This window comes from Aquarana catesbeiana, linkage group LG08 (genome assembly GCF_042186555.1).
Source record: "Aquarana catesbeiana isolate 2022-GZ linkage group LG08, ASM4218655v1, whole genome shotgun sequence".
Taxonomy (NCBI): domain Eukaryota; kingdom Metazoa; phylum Chordata; class Amphibia; order Anura; family Ranidae; genus Aquarana; species Aquarana catesbeiana.
In genome coordinates this window covers 308,617,189-308,638,474 of record NC_133331.1, presented here as the reverse complement: position 1 = coordinate 308,638,474, position 21,286 = coordinate 308,617,189, and the positions used below count along the sequence as shown (strand labels likewise).

At 45.5% G+C, this 21,286-nt stretch overlaps 2 protein-coding genes across 4 annotated transcripts in view; both read right to left on the bottom strand.

Moving 5' to 3' along the window:
* The window catches only part of LOC141105048 (uncharacterized), a 239,500-nt gene that overhangs the window by 192,172 nt on the left and 26,042 nt on the right, over nucleotides 1-21,286 (bottom strand). The gene's annotated exons all lie outside the window — the stretch shown is intronic.
* LOC141105060 (uncharacterized) lies at nucleotides 4,518-18,600 on the bottom strand. 3 transcript variants are annotated; one of them, XM_073594893.1, is made up of 8 exons: nucleotides 14,290-14,390; nucleotides 13,540-13,659; nucleotides 13,279-13,413; nucleotides 13,081-13,192; nucleotides 12,873-12,964; nucleotides 12,559-12,780; nucleotides 11,962-12,109; nucleotides 4,518-10,687 (listed from the first exon to the last, which is right to left on the bottom strand). In XM_073594893.1, exons 2-8 carry the CDS (start codon nucleotides 13,642-13,644, stop codon nucleotides 9,138-9,140), a joined length of 2,364 nt encoding a protein of 787 aa, XP_073450994.1. In that variant the 5' UTR covers nucleotides 13,645-13,659; nucleotides 14,290-14,390; the 3' UTR covers nucleotides 4,518-9,137. The 3 variants fall into 3 exon arrangements, with proteins under 3 accessions (XP_073450994.1, XP_073450993.1, XP_073450992.1); XM_073594892.1 differs by lacking the exon at nucleotides 14,290-14,390 and adding an exon at nucleotides 18,501-18,600 and having other exon boundaries at nucleotides 13,279-13,659; XM_073594891.1 differs by having other exon boundaries at nucleotides 13,279-13,659.

Sequence of the window (21,286 nt, the reverse complement as noted above, 5' to 3'; positions counted from 1 at the left end):
GTATAAATGTGAATGGTCCCAAAAATGTGTCAAAAGTGTCCGATATGTCCGCCGCAATATCGCAGTCACAATAAAAATCGCAGATCGCCGCCATTACTAGTAAAAAATAAATAAATAAATAAAAATGCTATAAATCTATCCCCTATTTTGTAGACGCTATAACTTTTGCGCAAACCAATCAATATACGCTTATCGCGATTTTTTTTTTACCAAAAATATGTAGAAATATACGTATCGGCCTAAACTGAGGAAAAAATTTGTTAAAAAAAAATTGGATATTTATTATAGCAAAAAGTAAAAAATATTGTGTTTTTCCAAAATTGTCCCTCTTCTTTTGTTTATAGCGCAATAAAAAAAAACCGCAGAGGTGATCAAATACCACCAAAAGAAAGCTCTATTTGAGGGGAAAAAATGATAAAAATTTCATTTGGGTACAGTGTAGTATGACCGCGCAATTGTCATTCAAAGTGCGACGGCGCTGAAAACTGAAAAATGGCTTGGGCAGGAAGGGGGTGAAAGTGCCCTGTATTGAGGTGGTTAAACAGGATGTTATTGACAGGCTCAGTGAGTGGACACTGAGCAGATCACCCATGACAGGAGAACCAACATACCCGTTGCCGACCCCAGGAATACGAGCTGAGGTGGTGCAGGAGGAGAGCTCTGACAGCAAGTGGCTCACATTGGGGACACTGATGGAGGTTGGAATGTCAGATTGGCAGCATTGGGCTAGCAGGGGTGGGGAGTGGTGGGGGGCCAAGTGAGGAGGAGGTTATCGGTAACAGAAGAGCAGGTGCAAGAATTTTTGTCTACACCGGCGAAGGTGCATTTCGATTTTTGATGCTCTTCCACTTCCACTTTGATGCTCTTCCTCCACAATGCAACCCCCACCCCTACTGTCCACAGCCACGCTGGGACCTCCTTCACATTATGCCTGTGTTTGTGATGGGTGCAACATGAAGGACGTCTCTTCAAATCCCTCCCAGGACAAATTCATCCCCACCCAATCCCCCTCTCAGCAAAAATCCTCTCCCCACCTCTAGCACAGAGTCTCTCTCTCCTCCAGGTCCTCCCTTCCAGCAGAACCCCCTCCCCCCTCATCCTGGGTCAAATACGCCCCCCCCCCCCAATCCTCCCAGCACGAATCCTCTTTCCCCTATGCCAGCATAAGTACTCTCCCCAGTTCTGTCACAAATCCTACTACCCAAATCCCCCTTCTCAGTACAACCCCCCCCCCAAAACACAAATTATCTCCCCTTCTAATACAAATCCATACTTCCCAACTGTCCTGGTTTTGGTGGGACCTTCCTGAGATACAAATGAAATCCTGTGTATCCGGATTAAGGGTCTGTGAGGGAAACCTGCGTTTTGTGTGCATTTCCCACACTGTATTCAAAATGCACTGCCATAGCGATCTGTAATGGGTGTCAACTTAACCTCTTCACGCTGTGCCTCCTGGCAGTCATGTGATCCGAAAACTCCTGATCGCTTCCAGTGATCGGGAGCTTTCTGTGGGCACTCAAGGCGTGTACATTGCTACTGATCACAAGTCATGCAAATATGCGGCCTCTCAGTGCCAAGGCCCAGGTGCCGGGAGGCTGTATATTTGTGTGTGGCAAGTGGTTAAAGACTACCCAAATGCAGGTCGCAAAAGCAGTGTTTGCCTGCACTAGATTGTTTGATCAACAGTACCATGCGATCCAGTTGCTGTGCGTTATATAAAGCAGCGTATGCACATGCTCAGTGCAGACCGACATGGTTTCAGCCGATTAAAATGAAAGGGCTGAAATCGCACAGCACCTGGAAGGCATGTGAATTGCAAAGGAAAGCACGGTGCGTTCCTATGTGATTTGTGGTGTGAACCGGCCCTGAGTCTTGGGGCCCAGTGCCAAAAAAATAGTTCAGGCACTTGGCTCCACTAACTTGCCTGACAAGGGGGCACTAGCATAGGTACCTGGAGCAAATTGCCCTGAATCTCTAGCAAGGTGCCCAGGATCCCAGACACATAAATCATCTTCTCAATAGCAGCCACTTTGTCTTTTAAGAAGGGGGGAAGGGGCAAGTTGTCAAAGAAGAATACATGCAGTGATTTGGGGGGATAAGAGGATGCTTTATGTGCTGGGGGGCACTTTGTGAGGGGAGAGAAATTGTGCTGGAAGAGGTGTTAATTAAAAAATCTGACCCTCCCCCCCCCCCATCACACCTTTTTTTCCTACCTCAAAGTGCCCCCTAACACATAAAGCATCCTCCTATCCCCCCAAATCACTGCAAGTATTCTTCTTTGACAACTTGCTGCTTCTCTGAGTCCCCTTCACTGTCTCCTTCCCCTGCCAGTGCCAAGCATAAAGATTCAGTACAAACCTCAGATCAGCATGTCCCTGTTCTATTGATGCTGATTGCGGAGGAAAAGGGGGAGGGAGGGAGAGATGCCGTACAGTGTAATCGCAGCGTGTGGGAACAGAAACACCCCGCACACACTGCTAGCCAATCACTGGAGCCGGAGGTGAGAGACACAGCAGCCGCTACACCAGGTGCCGGACCGGAACTCTTTTGTACGGTCTTGGGGCCCCCTTACAGTGGCGGGATTTGCCAGGGCCCAGTCGCAGGTGCGACTGTTGCGACCCTGGTTGTTCCGCCACTGCCAGGCGCAATGTGAGCTTGGTGTCTCCCTGAGAAATTGCAGCCTATTCAAGAAAGACTTAAACTGTGTGCTGTAATCCTTCAATCCGAAGTAATAGACTTTTTTAAAATTCTTTATTTATTAATGACAACAACAAAGAATCGAATAGAATACATTACACTCTGTACATATGCATCAGGGTCAACAGCATGGATGTAGGCAGAACCAAGACCTTTAAAGTGATAATAATTATTATTTATTTAATTTTTTAAAATAACAAACATATCATACTCATGGCTTTGCACAGAGCAGCTCCAATCCTCTTCTTTTGGGGTCCCCCGCCAGCGCTCCTGTCTTCTCCTCTTTGAGTTGTGCGCCCAGAGAAAGCCGCTTGCCCTGAGGGCACCACTGTGTACGTGCTCCTGAGCCGCTGCTCGATGCGTCCATAAGACACATAGTGCCGGGGCTCGGCCCCCAGTCTCTCTTCATTGGCTCACAGGCCAATGGGCTCCCGCTGCTGTCTCAGCCAATGAGGAGGCAGAGTCCCCCTACAGCTGAGGATATCTGGATCAGAGGGGGCTCAGGTAAGGATTGGTGGGGGCTGGGGGAGGCTCATGTACACAGAAGGGTAAAAAAAAAACCTTCAGCCTTTAGAACCACTTTGAAGTGGAACTTCACCCAAAAGGGGAAGCTCCGCTTTTCTACCTCCTCCTCCCCTCATTTGGCCACTTTTGGGGAGGGAGCGGGTGCCTGGTTTTGACAGGTACCTGCTCCCACTTCCAGCTCAGTTACCAGCAGCTTTCCGTTCTCAGAGCACTTTTTGCATGTGCAGTAGGGAACCGGCTGTGAACTAAGCCAGAAGTTCAGCCCCTCCTCCTCATTCCCTGCAGCCAGCCCATTCTCAGAGCACAGCGCGTTTCGTGCATGTGCAGTAGGGAACTGGCTGTAAAGCCGGAAGGCTTTTCTGCCAGTTTCTCTTAGTGGAGATGGTGGTGGCAGCACCCTATAGCCAATTGAAAAATTGGCTCCGGTGAGGACACCGCTGGATTCCTGGACAGGTAAGTGCCCTAATATTAAAAGTCTGCAGCTACAGTAGTTGTACCACCATACAAATAGCAACGCTTTTGCAGACGTCTATTTGCCTCGGGAAGTTCTGGCGCCTTGTTTAAGAGTTGTAGCCAGCCAGGAAGAAGGTAAGAATTGCATTATCAGTGGGAGATAGAATAAGTCTTCTAATTTTCCATTGAAATGGGGAATGGCGAAACCTAGAGAGGAAAGGCACATTAATGGGGGGCAAAAAAAGGGTAAGGGGAAGGTATAGATTGGGTGGAGGGTGGAAAGAAAAAGGTGGGGGAAAGTAAAAGATCCCCGGTTCAACCACATAAGGAGTGCTGGCTTCAAGCAGGTCTTTTTATTTATCTGCGAATTTACATTGGGTCCACTAGAACCAGGTCTTTTGCGAAAACAGTTCTCCATAATAGACATTTAAAAAAAAAAAATCTGCGTGCTCTTTCCCTCACACATCGCATCTTAACTAAAAATGCTACACACTGCCCCAGAAACCATTTCTGTTTTTCTTGCTTGTTGCTCTGGAAAATGTCACTTTATTTAGTTAACTAAAACACTGATCAAGTTTCTCCGTCTTCCATTGTGACCTAGTAACAATACATACATGGTGTGCAGCGTGTCCGAGAAATATTTCTGACTCTTGACTGTGACATAATAAACTGATTTTTTTTTCTTCAGAATACCATATTCCCTAGGAACCAATGAAGTCACAGATAATCCCTACTCCTTTTAAAGTGGTAGTAAACACCACTTAAACACTTGTACCTACAGCCATGGCCAAAAGTTTTTTTGTCAGATGTTACTATAGTATACTGAAGTATAATTACAAGCATTTCATGAGTGTCAAAGGCTTTTATTGACAATGACAGTAAGTTTATGCAAAGAGTCAGTATTTGCAGTGTTGACCCTTCTTTTTCAAGACCTCTGCAATTTGCCCTGGCATGCTGTCCATCAGCTTCTGGGCCACATCCTGACTGATGGCAGCCCATTCTTGCATAATCAATGCTTAGAGTTTGTCAGATTTTGGGGGGGGGTTTTGCTTACCGTCCTCTTAAGGATTGACAAGTTCTCAATGGGATTAAGGTCTGGGGAGTTTCCTGGCCGGGGACCCAAAATGTTGATGTTTTGGTCCCCAAGCCACTTAGTTACTTTTGCCTTATGGCAAGGTGCTCCATCATGCTAGAAAAGGCATTGTTCGTCACCAAACTGTTCTTGGATGGTTGGGAGAAGTTGCTCTTGGAGGATGTTTTTGTACCATTCTTTATTCATGGCTGTGTTCACAAAGTTGTGAGTGAGCCCACGTCCTTGGCCGAGACACATGAATGGTCTTAGGATGCTTTACTGTTTGTATGACACATGACTGATGGTAGCGCTCATCTTTTCTTCTCGAGAAAAGGTTTTCTCTGGATGTTCCAAACAATCGGAATGGGGGTTCATCAAAGTACATGACTTTACACCAGTTTTGCAAAATATCAATCTGTCCCTGATGTTTTTTCTGGAGAGAAGTGGCTTCTTTGCTGCCCTTCTTGACACCAGGCCATCCTCCAAAAGTCTTCATCTCACTGTGTGTGCAGATGCCCTCAAACCGGCCTGCTGCCATTCCTAAGCAAGCTCTGCACTGGTGGTGCCCCGATCCCGCAGCTGAATCAACTGTAGGAGACAGTCCTGGAGCTTGCTGGACTTTCTTGGGCCTCCTGAAGCCTTCTTCACAAATGCAGTGGAAATGTTTGTTTTTATGGGATTAAGTTAATTTTCATGGCAAAGAGGGACTTTGCAGTTAATTGCAATTCATCTGATCACTCTTCATAACATTCTGGAGTATATACAAATTTGCATCATAAAAACTGAGGCAGCATACTTTATAATGAATATTTGTGTCATTCTCAAAACTTTTGGCCACAGCTGTACAGGTAAGCTTATAATAAAGCTTACCTGCAGGTATAAGTAATATCTCCTAAACGTGCACATTTTAGGAGATATTCAGTGGTTCTCCAGCCAGTGACGTCACCAGCGCATGCGCTCTGAAGGGACAGCAAACCCATGCCATCTCTTCCGAGCTCTGTGCTGTAACCGTGACTCTCATGTGATATGATCGCTGCTCGACCATTTAAATGGTTGGAGCCCACGAACCTGGAGGAACGGGTGAAGATGGTAACCCTGTCAGTTGTGATAGTGTGCCACTGGAGGGCTTCATTTTTAGATAAGTCTTTCATAATGTGCTAGTATGCGATGCACAGTAGCGCATTACTAGAACTTGCAGAGAGACTTTTTGGAAGGAAAAAAAAAAAATGTACAAAAGTTTATTACCGCTTTAAGTAAAGGGTTAGTGTGACAGACCAAACCGGGACAGGGGCTTTTGGAGGGGACTAGGGGCTAGCCTCCTACCTACTGATTATGGCCCATGGTGGAGACTGGGGATTTTGTCTGCTTCTGCCAATCAGAACATGGAAAAGAGCTCAGTTCAGCCTCTGATCCCATGGAGAGAACAGATCATCCTCCAATGATGGACAACAACGTGAATCGCTGAGCGCAAAGCTTGGATTAATTCTCGGAATAAAGACAATACAACTTCCCTTCTGGAGTGGATGGAAAGGTGTAATATTAATCTTGTATGGGTTAATGGTCAGAGTGAATATGGTGGCCCCCCTGCAGATTGGGTGGGAGACGCTCCTACATTTGAGACAGAAATATTTATCAACAATCTCCCTCAAAAAATATACGAATATAAATGAATTCCACTTTTTCAGACTGCTGGAACATTTTATGAGTTTTGTCTTATAGACTGTTGCCAGACTGTCTGAGGTGGGGTGGGATCCCTAATTAATCAAAGCATTCTCTAGGTGACTAGCTGTTAATTAGGTTGCCATTTAATTAAGATCATGGTTAGTTATAAGCTGATGTTAATTGGATTGCTGTTTGAAGTTTGCATTGTCATGCTAATATCCTGAAGAGGGGAATGTGCTCCTGTGGGTTATAAAGTATGTGTCTGAGTTTTAATAAAAGAGTCATTCCTTTGGTTTTACCTCAACAGCTTGTCTGTGTACGGTGCTTGGGTTGAAGGCCTGGTATTAGCTCTCAGTCTGCTGGAAGGGTATGGAGGGCAGGAGGCACTGTTTGGCGGAAGCACCCAGGCGGGGTGCCAAGCAGTCCCTCACAGGTGGGGATAGTTGTGACATCACCACCCAAATATGGCCTTTGGCTGTGTCATTGTTTTGTTTTTGTTTTTTAGTTAATTGTTGGGTGGTGGATATCATGATTGACAATGTATTCATAGCGAGTGGCATTTTTGTTTAATAAAGGACTTGTCAAACATTTGGCTGTCTTTATTTCTACACTACAACTTTTTTTTTGTAAATGATACAAACTACACATATTCACTCATGTAACCCATTATCAGGGTTTACCACTCTCTGTGCTGAATTTTTATTTAAAGTATATAACAATAAGTATGCACAATTAAAAAAAAGATAAATGGTGATACAACAAAGTGGGGCAGAAACTGTACCAGGCACATCCCACCATTGGATAATATACAAGAAGTCAAGAGAAGACATCAAACTCCACCTATAATTTTGATATCACTATTGCCAGGACGCGCCCCTTTCCCAGATAGCAAAGATAACTTGCACAAATGTTTGGCTGTGTTGAATTGTAAGTCTTGTCAACTTGCTGCACATTTCCACTGGCAAGTTGTACATTTGCAGACCACTTGAAGCACAAGTAGGGTGACCACGTGTCCCAGATTTCCCGGGACAGTCCCGGATTTCCTGGGGCAGTCCCGGATTTCGCAAGTCTGCCCCGGGCACCTTCATTCCAGGACAATACAGTGTTCCGGAATAAAACTGACAAAGCCACCCCTCCCCCATCCTGGGCCAACCTGATGCCCCCCAAAAAGGCAGCCACATTGCCGCTTTACTCACTTACAGTACTTGCCCTGGCTGGGAATGTCTGCAGAGGCACAATCCATGCCTCCTGCTTTTGATTGGATAAATCATAAATCCAGCCTCGTGTGTCTAATCACTAAGCCAGCGTTGGAACAAGGTAAAACAGGTCTTGGCCGGCCAGGACAAGTAAAGTGGCTATGCGGTGGCCTTGTTTGGGGGCGTGACCAGTGCTTCTGGGTAGAGCGCGCACCCGTCACCCAGGCTGAGCTGCGATTCGTTTCAGCACAAGCTAATTTTCGGGAAGGGGGGGGTGTTCCTGAATGCCAGTTTGGAAATGTGGTCACCCTACGTCTCTTGTGTCTAATCACTCCAGGGCAGTGTAGAGCCAGCGTTGGAGCAAGTTAAAACAGGTCTTGGCCAGCCAAGACAAGTACTGTCAGTGAGTAAAGTGGCGATGCGGCGGCCTTTTTTAGGGGGGCGTGATCAGTGCTTCTGGGTAGAGCGTAAATCCGCCGCCCCAGCTGAGCTGTGATTCGTTTCAGCACAAGCTATTTTTTGGGAAGAGGTGGGGGGGAATGTCCCTGAATGGCAGTTTGGAAATGCGGTAACCCTACGTCTCTTGTGTCTAGTAGAGCCAGCGTTGGAACAAGATAAAACAGGTCTTGGCCTATCAGGACAAGTACTCTCAGTAGGTAAAGTGGCAATGCAGTGACCTTTTTTGGGGGCGTTATCAGTGCTTCTGGGTGGAGTGCGCACCCGCTGCCACAGCTGAGCTGTGATTCATTACAGCACAAGCTAATTTTTGGGAAGGGGGAATGTCCCTGAATGGCAGTTTGGAAATGTGGTCACCCTACGTCTCGTGTGTAGTAGAGCCAGCTTTGGAACAAGGTAAAACAGGTCTTGGCCTATCAGGACAAGTACTCTTAGTGAGTAAAGTGACGATGCAGTGGTCGTTTTTGATGGCGTGATCGGTGCTTCTGAGTGGAGCGTACACATGCCGGCCTGGCTGTGCTGTGATTCGTTATAATACCTTCTGATTTTTGGGAAGGAGGGGGAAGGGGGCGGTGTCCCTAAATGGCAGTTTCGAAATGTGGTCACCCTAAGCACAAGTTCTAGTTGACACTTTTTCCCAATTTGAAGCAAACTGGCATGGCAAGTCTCTAGCAAGAGCAAAGTTGCAGTGGTGAGTCTACAGCAAGAGCCCTGCAGGTCTACAGCATGAAAATTTTGCCACAGTGCCCCCCTGTGGTGGAAGGACTATTACACAACATACATGAACCAGAACCTGCAGCAGACTTGTAGAATGTTTGCAAAGAAAGTTGATCTGGAGTCCTGCAATGTGGACTTGCTGCAATTGCGCAACAAACTTGTGAAGCCGGGCAAGTCTAGCAATAGCTTAGCAAGTCATTTTTAAACTTGCAGCTCAATTGCTTGCTATATGGGTTATAAACAAAATCCTACCTTCCTAGTGTTGTTCTATAGACTAAACAGTTATGTTAGTAAAAAATCATTGTACACTAAGAAAAAAAAACTAGAAAATATTCAGGTGCTTTTCCTCTGATGTCCAATTAGACCTCTTGTACCTGTAAAACACTTTCCGCGGTCTGATCGCACTGAGGACGCTGTGCGGTGTGTGTTCTCTGATGCCGAACAAGGTTTCGTTTCTGAGTGAAAGACTTCCCGCACTCAGCGCATGAATGAGGACGCTCACCCGCGTGAATTTTCTGCGTGAGCTGTGCGGTGTGCCTTTCCCGATGCTTAACAAGGTGTCCTTTCTGTGTGAACGATTTCCCGCACTCGGTACACGAATAAGGACGCTCACCCGTATGAATTCTCCTATGTATAACAAGGTTTCCTTTCAGCCTGAAAGATTTTCCACACTCTGAACATGAAAAGGGACTCTCACCCATGTGACCTCTCTGGTGTTGCACAAGGCCTCCTTTCGAAGCAAAGGATTTCCCACACTCTGAACATGAATAGGGGCGCTCACCTGTGTGAACTGTCTGGTGTTCCACAAGATAATCTTTCTTTTCGGAAGATTTCCCACTCTCTGAACATGAATAAGGGCTCTCACCTCTGTGTCTTCTCTGATGTGCAACAAGGACTCCTTTCAGAGTGAAAGATTTCCCGCACTCCGAACATGAATAAGGACGGTCACCCGAGTGACGTCTCTGGTGTTGCAGAAGGCTTCCATTCGAAGTGAAAGATTTCCCGCACTCTGAACATGAATAGGGACGCTCCCCTGTGTGAATTCTCTGATGTTCAACAAGACTTCCTTTTTGAGTGAAACATTTCCCGCACTCCGAACATAAGTAAGGACGCTCACCTGTGTGAATTCTCTGGTGTACAAGAAGTATCTTTTTCTCAGTGAACGTTTTCCTGCACTCTGAACACGAATAGGGACGCTCACCCGTGTGACTTCTCTGGTGTATAACAAGTGTCCTTTTCTCAGTGAAAGATTTCCTGCACTCTGAACAAAAATAAGGACGATCCCCTGTGTGAGTTCTCTGGTGTTTAACAAGGTCTCCTTTAAAAATGAAAGATTTCCTGCACTCTGAACATGAATAAGGACGATCATCCCTGTGAAATCTCTGGTGTCTAACAAGCTCTCCTTTAGTAATGAACGATTTCCCACACTCTGAACATAGATAGGGACGTTCTCCGGTGCGTATTCTCTGGTGTGCACGAGGAGTGCGTTTAAAACATTTGCTGCGCTCTGAGCGAGGGAAAGGACGTTCACCCGTGTGAATTCTCAGGTGTAAAATAAGTGCTCCTTTCCGAGTGAAACATTTCCCGCACACTGAACATGAGAATAGATTGTCACCTCGGTGATCTCCTTCATGGGGTGAGGAAGATTCCTCGGGATTAGAAGGATCTGTTGATCGATCTGCAGTGTGAGATCTTACATGGATATTTACAATCATAGTATGTGATTGATGAGAAGATTCCCCCTGATCAGAGGGATCCATTGATGTCTCCGGACAGGAAGGTCTGTGATGTATATTTTGTGTATTTGGATTTCCTCCTGGAGGATCCTGTGTGATGACATTATCTTCTGACTTACAATCAGCAGATAATAGAAGATGTCTCTCCGAGGAATTCCTGACATCACATCCATCTGATGGAAAACAAAAGGTTTAAATGTTAGTAGTTGGGCTCCTCTTCGTCCTCCAAAATCTATCGGAAAGTGTTCATATATGATCCGCAAATTCTTTAATATTAAATAGCTATGACTAAGGGTTCATTAGCCAAAGTGGGTTAGTGGTTTGTTACTTTATGAAATTGCCTGTATTTGTCTGGATATTAAATAAAATAAAATTTGAAGATCATTTATGAATTCCACTCTGAGCAATTTTCTAAAAATGCCAGGAATAAAAGAGTCAAGGATGTTGGTCTAGCAGTGAACCATGAACAAGTAAGGCATTACTGAGTAACATTACTTTGTGCATTAATGACAGATAAGGGTACGTAATGGAGAAGCCACATCATTTTGTGAGGACATGACATTATATTGAGGAATGGAGATGGACCTTTCATATTGTGTACAGTATGTCCTCCTCATTTGTTGGGAACATGACGTTATATTGAGGAATGTAGATGGACCTTTCATATGGTGTACAGTATCTCCTCCTCATTTGTTGGGAACATGACGTTATATTGAGGAATGGAGATGGACCTTTCATATGATGTACAGTATCTCCTCCTCATTTGTTGGGAACATGACGTTATATTGAGGAATGGAGATGGACCTTTCATATGGTGTACAGTATCTCCTCCTCATTTGTTGGGAACATGACGTTATATTGAGGAATGGAGATAGACCTTTTACAGCATATGGTGTACATGGTGTTAGGTGTACCTTTATGACACAGTCCCCTATGTGATATAATATTTTCAAGATAGGTTTTCTTTTTTTGGGAAATCAGGGATCTTTCTCACCTGCCTTCCATTGAAACTAATGGAGTGCAGATCACCCTTGTGGCCAGGGAAAATATCACCAGAAACCAAAACCGTACATCTTCCTGACCACTTTCATTAGAAAGCCACCGGGAGGGTATGTAAAACCCCTCATTTCCACAATCATAAGAAATAGTGGCAGTGGCAGTAAAAAGGTTAAAATGTATATGTTTATCTTTAGACAAAGTTTTAAATCTTTATTGTATGGACAAACAATTGATGGAGTGTTGCCTCAGGTGAGTAAATAGAGGTGAGTAAAACTGTTAAGAAATCCCTTGTTGTATGTAGGACCCGGGCCATGCTATACTGTGACTATGTGGACTTGGGTGATGGGAAGATCTGGTAATTATCTAACATTTTTCCTGAAACTACAATCCTTATACTCAGAAGTAAAATGAGACTGTGACCCATTTCTTCCATAGTGCCTATACTTACTTGTGTTGATAAGCTGAGAAATGTCATCCTGTTCACTCTTCATAATCATCCCAACCTCCTCCATGGACAGCTGATCACTCCCAACATACGTCTCTTCTTCTTCTTCTTCCTCTTTAACCTCAACTTTTAGATCAATCCCTTCTTCATCCTAAACCCCAAAAATATTGGAAATATCTATTAAGGCCAACTTAAGGCAGTTATAAAAAAATAAAAATCAGTGCAGCTCCGGCTACACCTGCCCTGCAAGAAATAACAGCTCGCTTAGTCTAGGGGAGTGGAGAAGCACTTTTACGAACCTTCCTTAGCTCTACCACTCATATGGTGGATTGTCTCTTGCCCTCATCACATCCAAAGCAGAGCTATGGACTGGGCATCAGGTAAGTATATCTTCTTTTCCATGTCCCATAGACATAAGCAAGCACTTTACCCTTGCAGCCCTGGGCAAAGCCTGTGGACTGCCAGGTTCACAGGCTTTGATAATTTCCTCAGGTTAGGCTAGAAGCTCGACCCAAGACCCACAGAAAAGAGGGACATAGAAAAAGGTCATCTCACAAAGTTCAGAAACACTTCTGTGGTCTATACACAGAGTCAACCTACCTGATGATGGTGAGGGATGGTGTGATCTTCCTGTGTGGAATCCCGGGAATACAGAGGACGGGGACATCTCTCTGGTGGGATTGTGCCACTGAATGGCTCCATCATGATGTCCTTGAAGAGGTCTTTGTGTCCTTCAAAAAACTCCCCCATCACATCAACCTCCTCCTCTTCCTCTTTTATCTCTTCTTTAACAGCATTATTACAATCATTCTGGTTTATACCCTGAATATTCAATATAAATGGGATTAGCTGTAACAAAATAGCTACCAAACAGGTCTAAATGAATGCTATTATTTATTATTGCTCTAAGTAACCTTATGTGAGATGATGTGATCTTCCTGTGTGGAATCCCAGGAATACAAAGGACGGGGACATCTCTCTGGTGGGTTCCCATTACTGGATCCATCTGTAGGAAACACACACACTGACTGAATACATTATTTCCATGTGTTTATCAGATGATGGGGGATCTAGGTGGAGCCTCCGTACTGCTCTCTCCTTTACAATAAGGTCTCCTCTTACCCGGTGATGTGAGGGGCGGCTGATTGTCCATCATGACGTCCTTGTAGAGATCCTTGTTTCCTTCTATATATTCCGCCACAGAGGCCATGACATCCTGACACCTTATAGGAACCTGACACATACAATAATACAGTCACCATCCAGACACATCCCTTGTCTGTTACTGGATAATGTCCCAGAATTCCCGGCACTGCTCACCTCTCCTGTCAGCAGATTAATTATTTTGTTTGCGATGGCCACAATCTTCTTGTTATTGTTTCTCTTGAGTTTTAGGAAACGAGATGAAGGCACTGTGATGGTTAGATGGCCACCAGACTTTACAGGAGGAACACTCTGCATTGAAAGAGAAACAATAGTGTCATGTGACCTCCCAGAATCCTCCTCACCTCTCCGGTCAGGTCTGTGTTTTATTATTAGAGATAAGAGTGATGTCATGTGACCTCCCAGAATCCTCCTCACCTCTCCAGTCAGAAGATAGATGATCTCCAGGGTGAGGTCTAATATCTTCTCAGTCATGTGACTTGGGTCCGCCTCCATCCTCACTGATGTGATCATGTGATCCATACAAGACTCTGATCTCTGTAGACAGATCACATAATGGTTTTGCTCATAGACAAGTAGAGATTCATTGTAAACCCTCCTTCTAAAAGTGAGTAATGTGACCCATGTGTATTTTTATTTGACATTAATATTAATCCCTTTGCGCCGGCGCCTCCCCTGCCCTTTAAGAGGTTTCAGATGCCGGGAGGCGGGGTTTATGATCATTTGACCGCCGTGATTGGCTGCCATGGCGATCACATAATCGGAAAGCTCCTGATCGCAAAAAGCAATCGGGAGCTTTCCGTTAGCCGTTGGGAACTGTGCTAAGAGCGCGCAGGGCGTTCGCTTTCGGCACAGTTGTATCCGCAAATTGGTACGCAAATATGCAACCACTCTGCGCCAAGGTCCACCTGAGAGGCCGCATTTTTTGCGTACGGTGGGCGCATAGGGGTTAAGTTAGTGAGAAGCTCTATTTATGTAATCAGCGTATGTCCATGTAGTTGAATGTACAGCTCCATATTTAGGTTATATTTCTGTACTGTTTATAATATAATCAATATGTGTGTATCAGCTTCTGTTGGAGATAAAAGACATCACAGTGACTATGGAGGAAGAGGATGGACATGATGGGGGGTTACTGGGTGTAAATATAAAATTATATCTTATTACCTCCTCTGCTGCCAGCTCTAACGTCTTCTCTCTCCCCCTTCACAACTCCCTGCTCAAACCGGAAACTTCCTGTTTACACCCCTACATCACTTCCTGTTCATAAAGTACCTCACTTCCCATCTTTATATCACTTCCTGTCTGCACTTGTCTTCCTCCCCAGTTGTGGCATCACTTCCTGTGCCTGTACAATCACACTCTTCCTGTCTCCGTGTCCCACTCGATATAATTGGAAAAGATCTCCACCTTGACAGTAAAGTCATTAATGGGGGAGTCCCGTCTATTTTCAGTATGTGAATATTATAAGATAACACTGCAATGGTTAAAAAAAATAAGAACCACCAGATCCTGTAACCATCTTAAAAAATTGCAGGTAAAAGCACAGAAAAATCAAGTATGGGAATTGCTTACCTGCCATGTTTTTCCTCTCTATAATATATTTTTTTCCTCCCTTGCATTGTGTGTTTATGTGTCTGTAAGACTCTCATTTGTTCCTCTATAATTAAGGAGTATTCTGTGAGTAGAAGGAATACAGCATACATGTGTGGTCGGTGTATACACAAGTAGACTTAGACTCTGTTATTTTTCCTCCCCCACGTGCCTCTTCCCCTGACTTCTATGACAAGATCGATAGCACTACTATTATTATTGTTATTATACACTTACACGATTTATATAGCGCCAACAGTTTACACAGCACAATTACAGTACAGTTCAATACAGAAGGGACAGGAGGGCCCTGCTTGTAGAGCTTACATTCTAAAAGGGAGGGGGTGGTGGTACAAAAGGTAATAGATGTGGGGAATGATTTGATGGGGGTGGCACGGGGACAGTTGTTAGGTGGGTGAGGGATAGGCTTCCCTGAATAAGTGAGTTTTCGGGGATCTCCTAAAGGTGGACAGGTTAGGGGCTGATCGGACATACCAGGGCAGGGAGTTCCAGAGGATGGGAAAGGCTCTGGAGAAGTCCTGAAGGCGAGCATGGGAGGAGGTAACAAGGGAGCTAGAGAGCAGGAGGTCCTGGGAGGAGCGGAGAGGACGATTTGGGCGATATCTGCAGATGAGGTTGGTGATATAGATGGGGGCGATGTTGTGGATGGCCTTGTATGTTATGGTTAGCATTTTGAATTCTATACGGTGGGGTAGGGGAAGCCAGTGAAGGGATTGGCAGTGAGGAGCAGCAGTCACGGATCGGTTAGTGAGGTGTATTAGTCTAGCAGCATCATTCATAATAGACTGAAGGGGGGATAGCCTGAGTAAGGGTAGGCCATTAAGAAGAGAGTTGCAGTAGTCAAGGCAGGAAATAATCAAGGAGTGAATAAGTTGCTTTGTGGTGTCATTAGTCAGGAAGGGTCGAATTCTGGAGATGTTGGGGAGGTTAAGGTGGCAGGATTTAGCAAGGGATTGGATGTGGGGGCTGAAGGAGAGGTCAGAGGCAAGGATTACACCCAGCACCCTGGCATGTGTGGAAGGACCAATGGTTGTGCTGTTGACGACTGTGTCTAAGGACGACTGTGTCTAAGGCAGCAGAGAGGTCTAAGAGTATGAGTATGGAGTTATGGCCATGGGGTTCAGCAAATAGTAGGTCATTGGTGAGTTTTAGTAGGGCAATTTCAGTGAAATGTTGTGGACGGAAGCCGGACTGTAGGGGGTCGAGAAGGTTGTCCGTGAGGTAGCGACTCATTCGGTCATGGACAAGGCGTTTGATGAGCTTGGAGGTAAATGGGAGCAGGGAGATGGGTCTTAAGTTATTCAAACAGGTGGGGTCTAGTGAGGGTTTTTTAAGTATGGGGGTAACCAGTGCATGTTTGAGTGGGGAAGGAAAGGTTCCGGAGGAGAGGGAGAGGTTGAAGATGTGGGTTAGGGAGTTTAGGATAGAGTGGGAAGGTGGTCGCAGTAATTGTGAGGGGACAGGGTCCAGGGGACAGGCGGTGAGGTAGGCCATGGAGAGGAGTTTATCAACTTCATCGGTGGTAACTGGGCAGAAGGAGGAGAGTATTAAGTGTGGTGTTGGACCTGATGTATTGGGTAGGGGAGGAAGTTGAATGCTGGACATCTCCTTGCGAATTGTGTCGATTTTGCTTTTGAAATAGTTGGCAATCTGTTGAGCGGTAAGCAAGTTGGTGGGTGGGAGCAGTGGGGGGTGAAGTAAGGAAATAAGGGTAGAAAAGAGTTGATGAGGTTTGGATGAGAGGGTTTTGATGAGAGTGTTGTAGTAGGTTTGTTTAGCAGTGTGGAGGATGGAGTTGTATTTGAGAAGGGCAGATTTGTAGAGGGTAAAGTCTTGCAGAGATTTAGATTTACGCCATGCTCGCTCAAGAGCACGGCTGCGTCTCTTGAGACTTCTGGTGTCATCTGTTTGCCAGGGTTGTGGCAGATGGGGCCTATCCCTTCCCGCATGCCAAGGTTCTAGGTGTAATCCTGGACTCTGAACTCTCCTTTCGGCCCCACGTCCAATCCCTGTCCAAGGCTTGCCGCCTCAACTGCAACATCTCCCAAATACGTCCCTTTCTAACCAAGGACAACAGAAAGCTTTTAATTCATTTCCTGGTTATCTCTCGCCTCGACTATTGCAATTCCCTCCTCATTGGATTACCTTTACATAGGTTATCCCCCCTTCAGTCCATCACGAATGCTGCTGCCAGGCTCATCCACCTTACTCTTTCACCAGTCTGCTACTCTCTGCCAATCCCTCCACTGGCTTCCGCTCACCCAGCAAATTAAATTCAAAATACTAATAACTTACAATGCCATCCACAAACTCGGCCCCCAGCTACATCACTAACCTGGTCTCAAAATACCAACCAAATCGTTCTCTTCGTTCCTCCCAAGACCTCCTGCTCTCTAGCCCCCTTGTCACCTCCTCCCATGCTCATCACCAGGACGTTTCCCTCTCTCCCTTGGGTGCCCCTCTTACTTGATTTCTTAATTCGGGAGGTATGCCCGGCTATATAATCTTCTATGTGACTGCTGGGGAGGAGTGAAGGGGGACACTGCTCCACCTTAATCCTTAATTACCCCCAACAGGTCATGTTTTCAGGATTTCCTTCATCTTGCCCAGGTGCTTTAAATCCATGTCATAGACTTGGTCTTAATGACAGCGATTATATTTAGGGGAAAATCCTGAAATACACACTGCTGGTGGTACAAGAGGACTGCTATTGAGTTTCACTTGAGTAAGCACTGAGTTTGCTGACATCACATCCAAGATGGTTTTTGGATGTCTACACAAGGGAGACCTACAGGTAAGTAGAATCCATAAAATATATTAAATGTTCATATAATCTTATAGGAAGGGTGTTAACAATAATACTCAGGATAAAGTGTGTTTCTAAAGTCCTTCCCACAGTTATATATTGACATTACCAGCAACCTTCTGCCACTGGATAGACAATCCAGTGCTGACTACTTCCAAAACAGGTGACATAATAGATGTCAGTGCCGGGTGCTGAGGAGGTCAGCGCCTGCTGGGATTGTAAAAGACTTAAGGCACACAATATAGTGGCACTGAATAGTGAGTATAGAACAATTTCAATAACATTGGAAGGGGCTGAGTGGTATATTATTAAAGAACTTCACTACCGCAATTTTCCTAACACCAGTGGTGAACTTGTATTTCAGATGTGCCGTTTATAAATGACACTTCAGAAAACACACATAGGTGACCAGTGTGCCCATTATTCACCATGAATGTCATTAGATGGATCAGATCACAGAGACCATGTATAGAGCTGATCTGAGTGGCTTTGAAACTTACGATCACTGTGAGGACCAACAGCTTTGGATGGACAGTTGGATAAATGGTTCTATATTTAGGATGTATCTGGTCTATAAACCAGAGGCTCTGGATGGACAGTTGGATAAATGTCTCTATATTTAGGATGTATCTGGTCTATAAACCAGAGGCTCTGGATGGACAGTTGGATAAATGGCTCTATGTTAAGATGTATCTGGTCTATAAACCAGAGGCTCTGGATGGACAGTTAGATAAATGGTTATATACTTAGGATGTATCCGGTCTATAAACCAGAGTCTTTGGATGGAAAGTTGGATAAATGGTTCTATATTTACAATCTATCTGGTCTATAAACCAGAGTCTTTGGATGTCCTATATCTGGTCTATAAACCATAACAGAAATCACAGTGACTATGGAGGAAGAGGACGGACATGACGGGGGGGTTACTGGGTATAAATATAAAATAATATCTTATTACCTTTTCTGTTGCCAGTTCTAACAATGTCTTCTCTCCGCTTTCCTTCAATTCACCTTTCACTCAAAACTTCCTGTTTATACCTCTACATCACTTCCTGTCTCTACCTTGCATCACTTCCTGTCTGTGCATTTTTCCGTGAGATCACCACCTTGTGCTAAATATGATAACTGCAGTGTTATAAATGGCTCTGCATTTAGGATATATCGAGTCTATAAACCATAACATACACACAACCAATATTCGCCCATGGGACTTTAAATGATGACTTTTGCATTATGCCTCATTTAAAGTCCCATGGGTGAATGTTGGTTGTGTGGATGTTATATATGGGGATAGAGGCATGATGATACGTTAGGCACCTGGTCACAGTTCTTTTCTACAATTATAAACCATAACAGACGTCACAGTGACTATGGAGGAAGAGGATGGGCATGACAGGGCTTTAATGGGTGTAAATATAGAAATAATATCTTATTAAATACGAGCTCATAATGTTTCCTCCCCCCATGTGCCCACTCTGACATCTTTGTCAAGATTTATGGCAGAACTATGAACCCTTCCCCACATGTTAGGGTGCTAAGTGTTATCCTGGCCTCTGAACTCTACTTTTGGTCTCACATCCAATCACTGTCCAAAGCTTGCTGACTCAACCTCTGCAACATCTCCAGCATCCCTACACACCATGCCTGCTTTAGACATTCCACCCCCGCCCCCATACATGCCCTCCTTTCTTCTGATAGACATCTCTCCCTACATGCCCTCTTTTCTTCTGATAGACATCCCTCCCCAGACCCTCTTCATGCCCTCCTTTCTTCTGATAGACATCCCTCCCCAGCCTCACCTCATGCCTTCCTTTCTTCTGATAGACATCCCTCCCCAGCCTCTCCTCATACCCTCCTTTCTTTTGATAGACATCCCTCCCAAGCCTCTCCTCATGCCATCCTTTCTTCTGATAGACATCCCTCCCAAGCCTCTCCTCATGCCCTCCTTTCTTCTGATAGACACCCCTCCCCAGCCTCTCCTCATGCCCTCCTTTCTTCCGATAGACATCCCTCCCAAGCCTCTCCTCATGCCCTCCTTTCTTCTGATAGACATCCCTCCCAACCCTCTCCTCATGCCTCCTTTCTTCTGATAGACATCTCTCCCTACATGCCCTCTATTCTTCTGACAGACATCCCTCCCTGGCCTCCCTACATGTCCCCACTTCTGACAGACATCTGCCCCGCCCCCCCCCCAGCCTTCCTACACACCCTCCCTTCTTCTGAAAGACATTCCTACCCAAACTTCACTCCATTCCCTTCTTTCTTCTGATAGACATCTCTCTCCAGCCTCCCTACACTAGGGTTGCCACCTGTACGGGATTCACCCGGACAGTCCAGGTTCTGAATGATCTGCCTGGTTTTCAGACTGCCCGAACCCCGGACAGACCTTTTGGGCAGGGGGAGCTCCATTAGCACACCTGCCACTGTGGTGACAGCAGCAGTGTCATTGCTTCTCAATAAATACACTGTGCTGGTGTGTGTGTTGAGAATCCAAAGCTCCTTTCTGTCTACCCCCTCCAGTCTCCTGCAGGGTCTCTGTTATCTCTGACTTAACTCCCCCCCCTCCTCCAATTACTAGTGTGGTGTGCTGAGAAAATGGGAGGCGGAGCTGAGGAACTCACTATAACTACTGTCAGGCAGGCTGCTGCTCACACTACAAGCAGGGAGGAGGTGAGCTGAGGTTTTTTTTCTAAGAAGTCTCCTAGGGTGGAAAGCTGACAAATTTTCAGGAGGATTTGTATTGCAGGTGTTGCCGTGAAGAATTAAGGGGACATGAGAATCGAAGAGTATGTGTCACAGCTGACAGATATCTCCCAAGCAGCACACGTCTGTCTATACAAACATCCCCTAATCCTTAATCCAGAGAATGTGAAGTCATTTATGACCATTCATTTACTCTGTGTTTATGTGGTGAGTTTACACCTCTGATTGTACAGACTCAGAGCTTGGATAACACAGGTTTATATTAGTGGTCATAAATTACTTTCATGTCATCTGTACATACAGAGTGCTAGGAGCTGGCAGTTGTTTTCATTGAGTAGTACTGTTGTAAATATTAGTGGATGAGTACAAAGCTTTTTTTTAATTATACACATCACTATTTCTCAGCCCTCAACTCCCCCCAGTTTGCATCACCCCCAGACCACTTCATACATCCAGCTAGCAGACATCTCTCAGAGCTGCTTCCTACCCCCCAGCTGAGGGACATCATTCCATGGTCACTTTCTTTCCCTTATCTTCCCAACTTCACTCCCTGGTCACCCCATAGACACTGCAAGAAACCCCCCCCCTGTCTGCCATTGTCATCCCCTCCACACTCCTCTCCTGCACATACTGCCCCATCATACCCTCCGCACCCCTCTCCTGTACATACCGCCTCCATCATACCCTCCGCACTCCATTCCTGTACATACTGCCCCCATCATACCCTCCGCACTACTCTCCTGTACATACTGCCCCATCATATCCTCCGCACTCCTCTCCTGTACATACTGCCCCATCATATCCTCCGCACTCCTCTCCTGTACATAATCCATACTCCTCTCCTGTACATACTGCCCCCATCATACCCTTCACACTCCTCTCCTGTACATACTGCCCCCATCATACCCTCCACACTCCTCTCCTGTACATACTGCCCCATAATACCCTCTGCACTCCTCTCCTGTACATACTGTCCCCATCATACCCTCCGCACTCCTCTCCTGTATATACCTCACCCATCATACCAGCCGCACTCCTCTC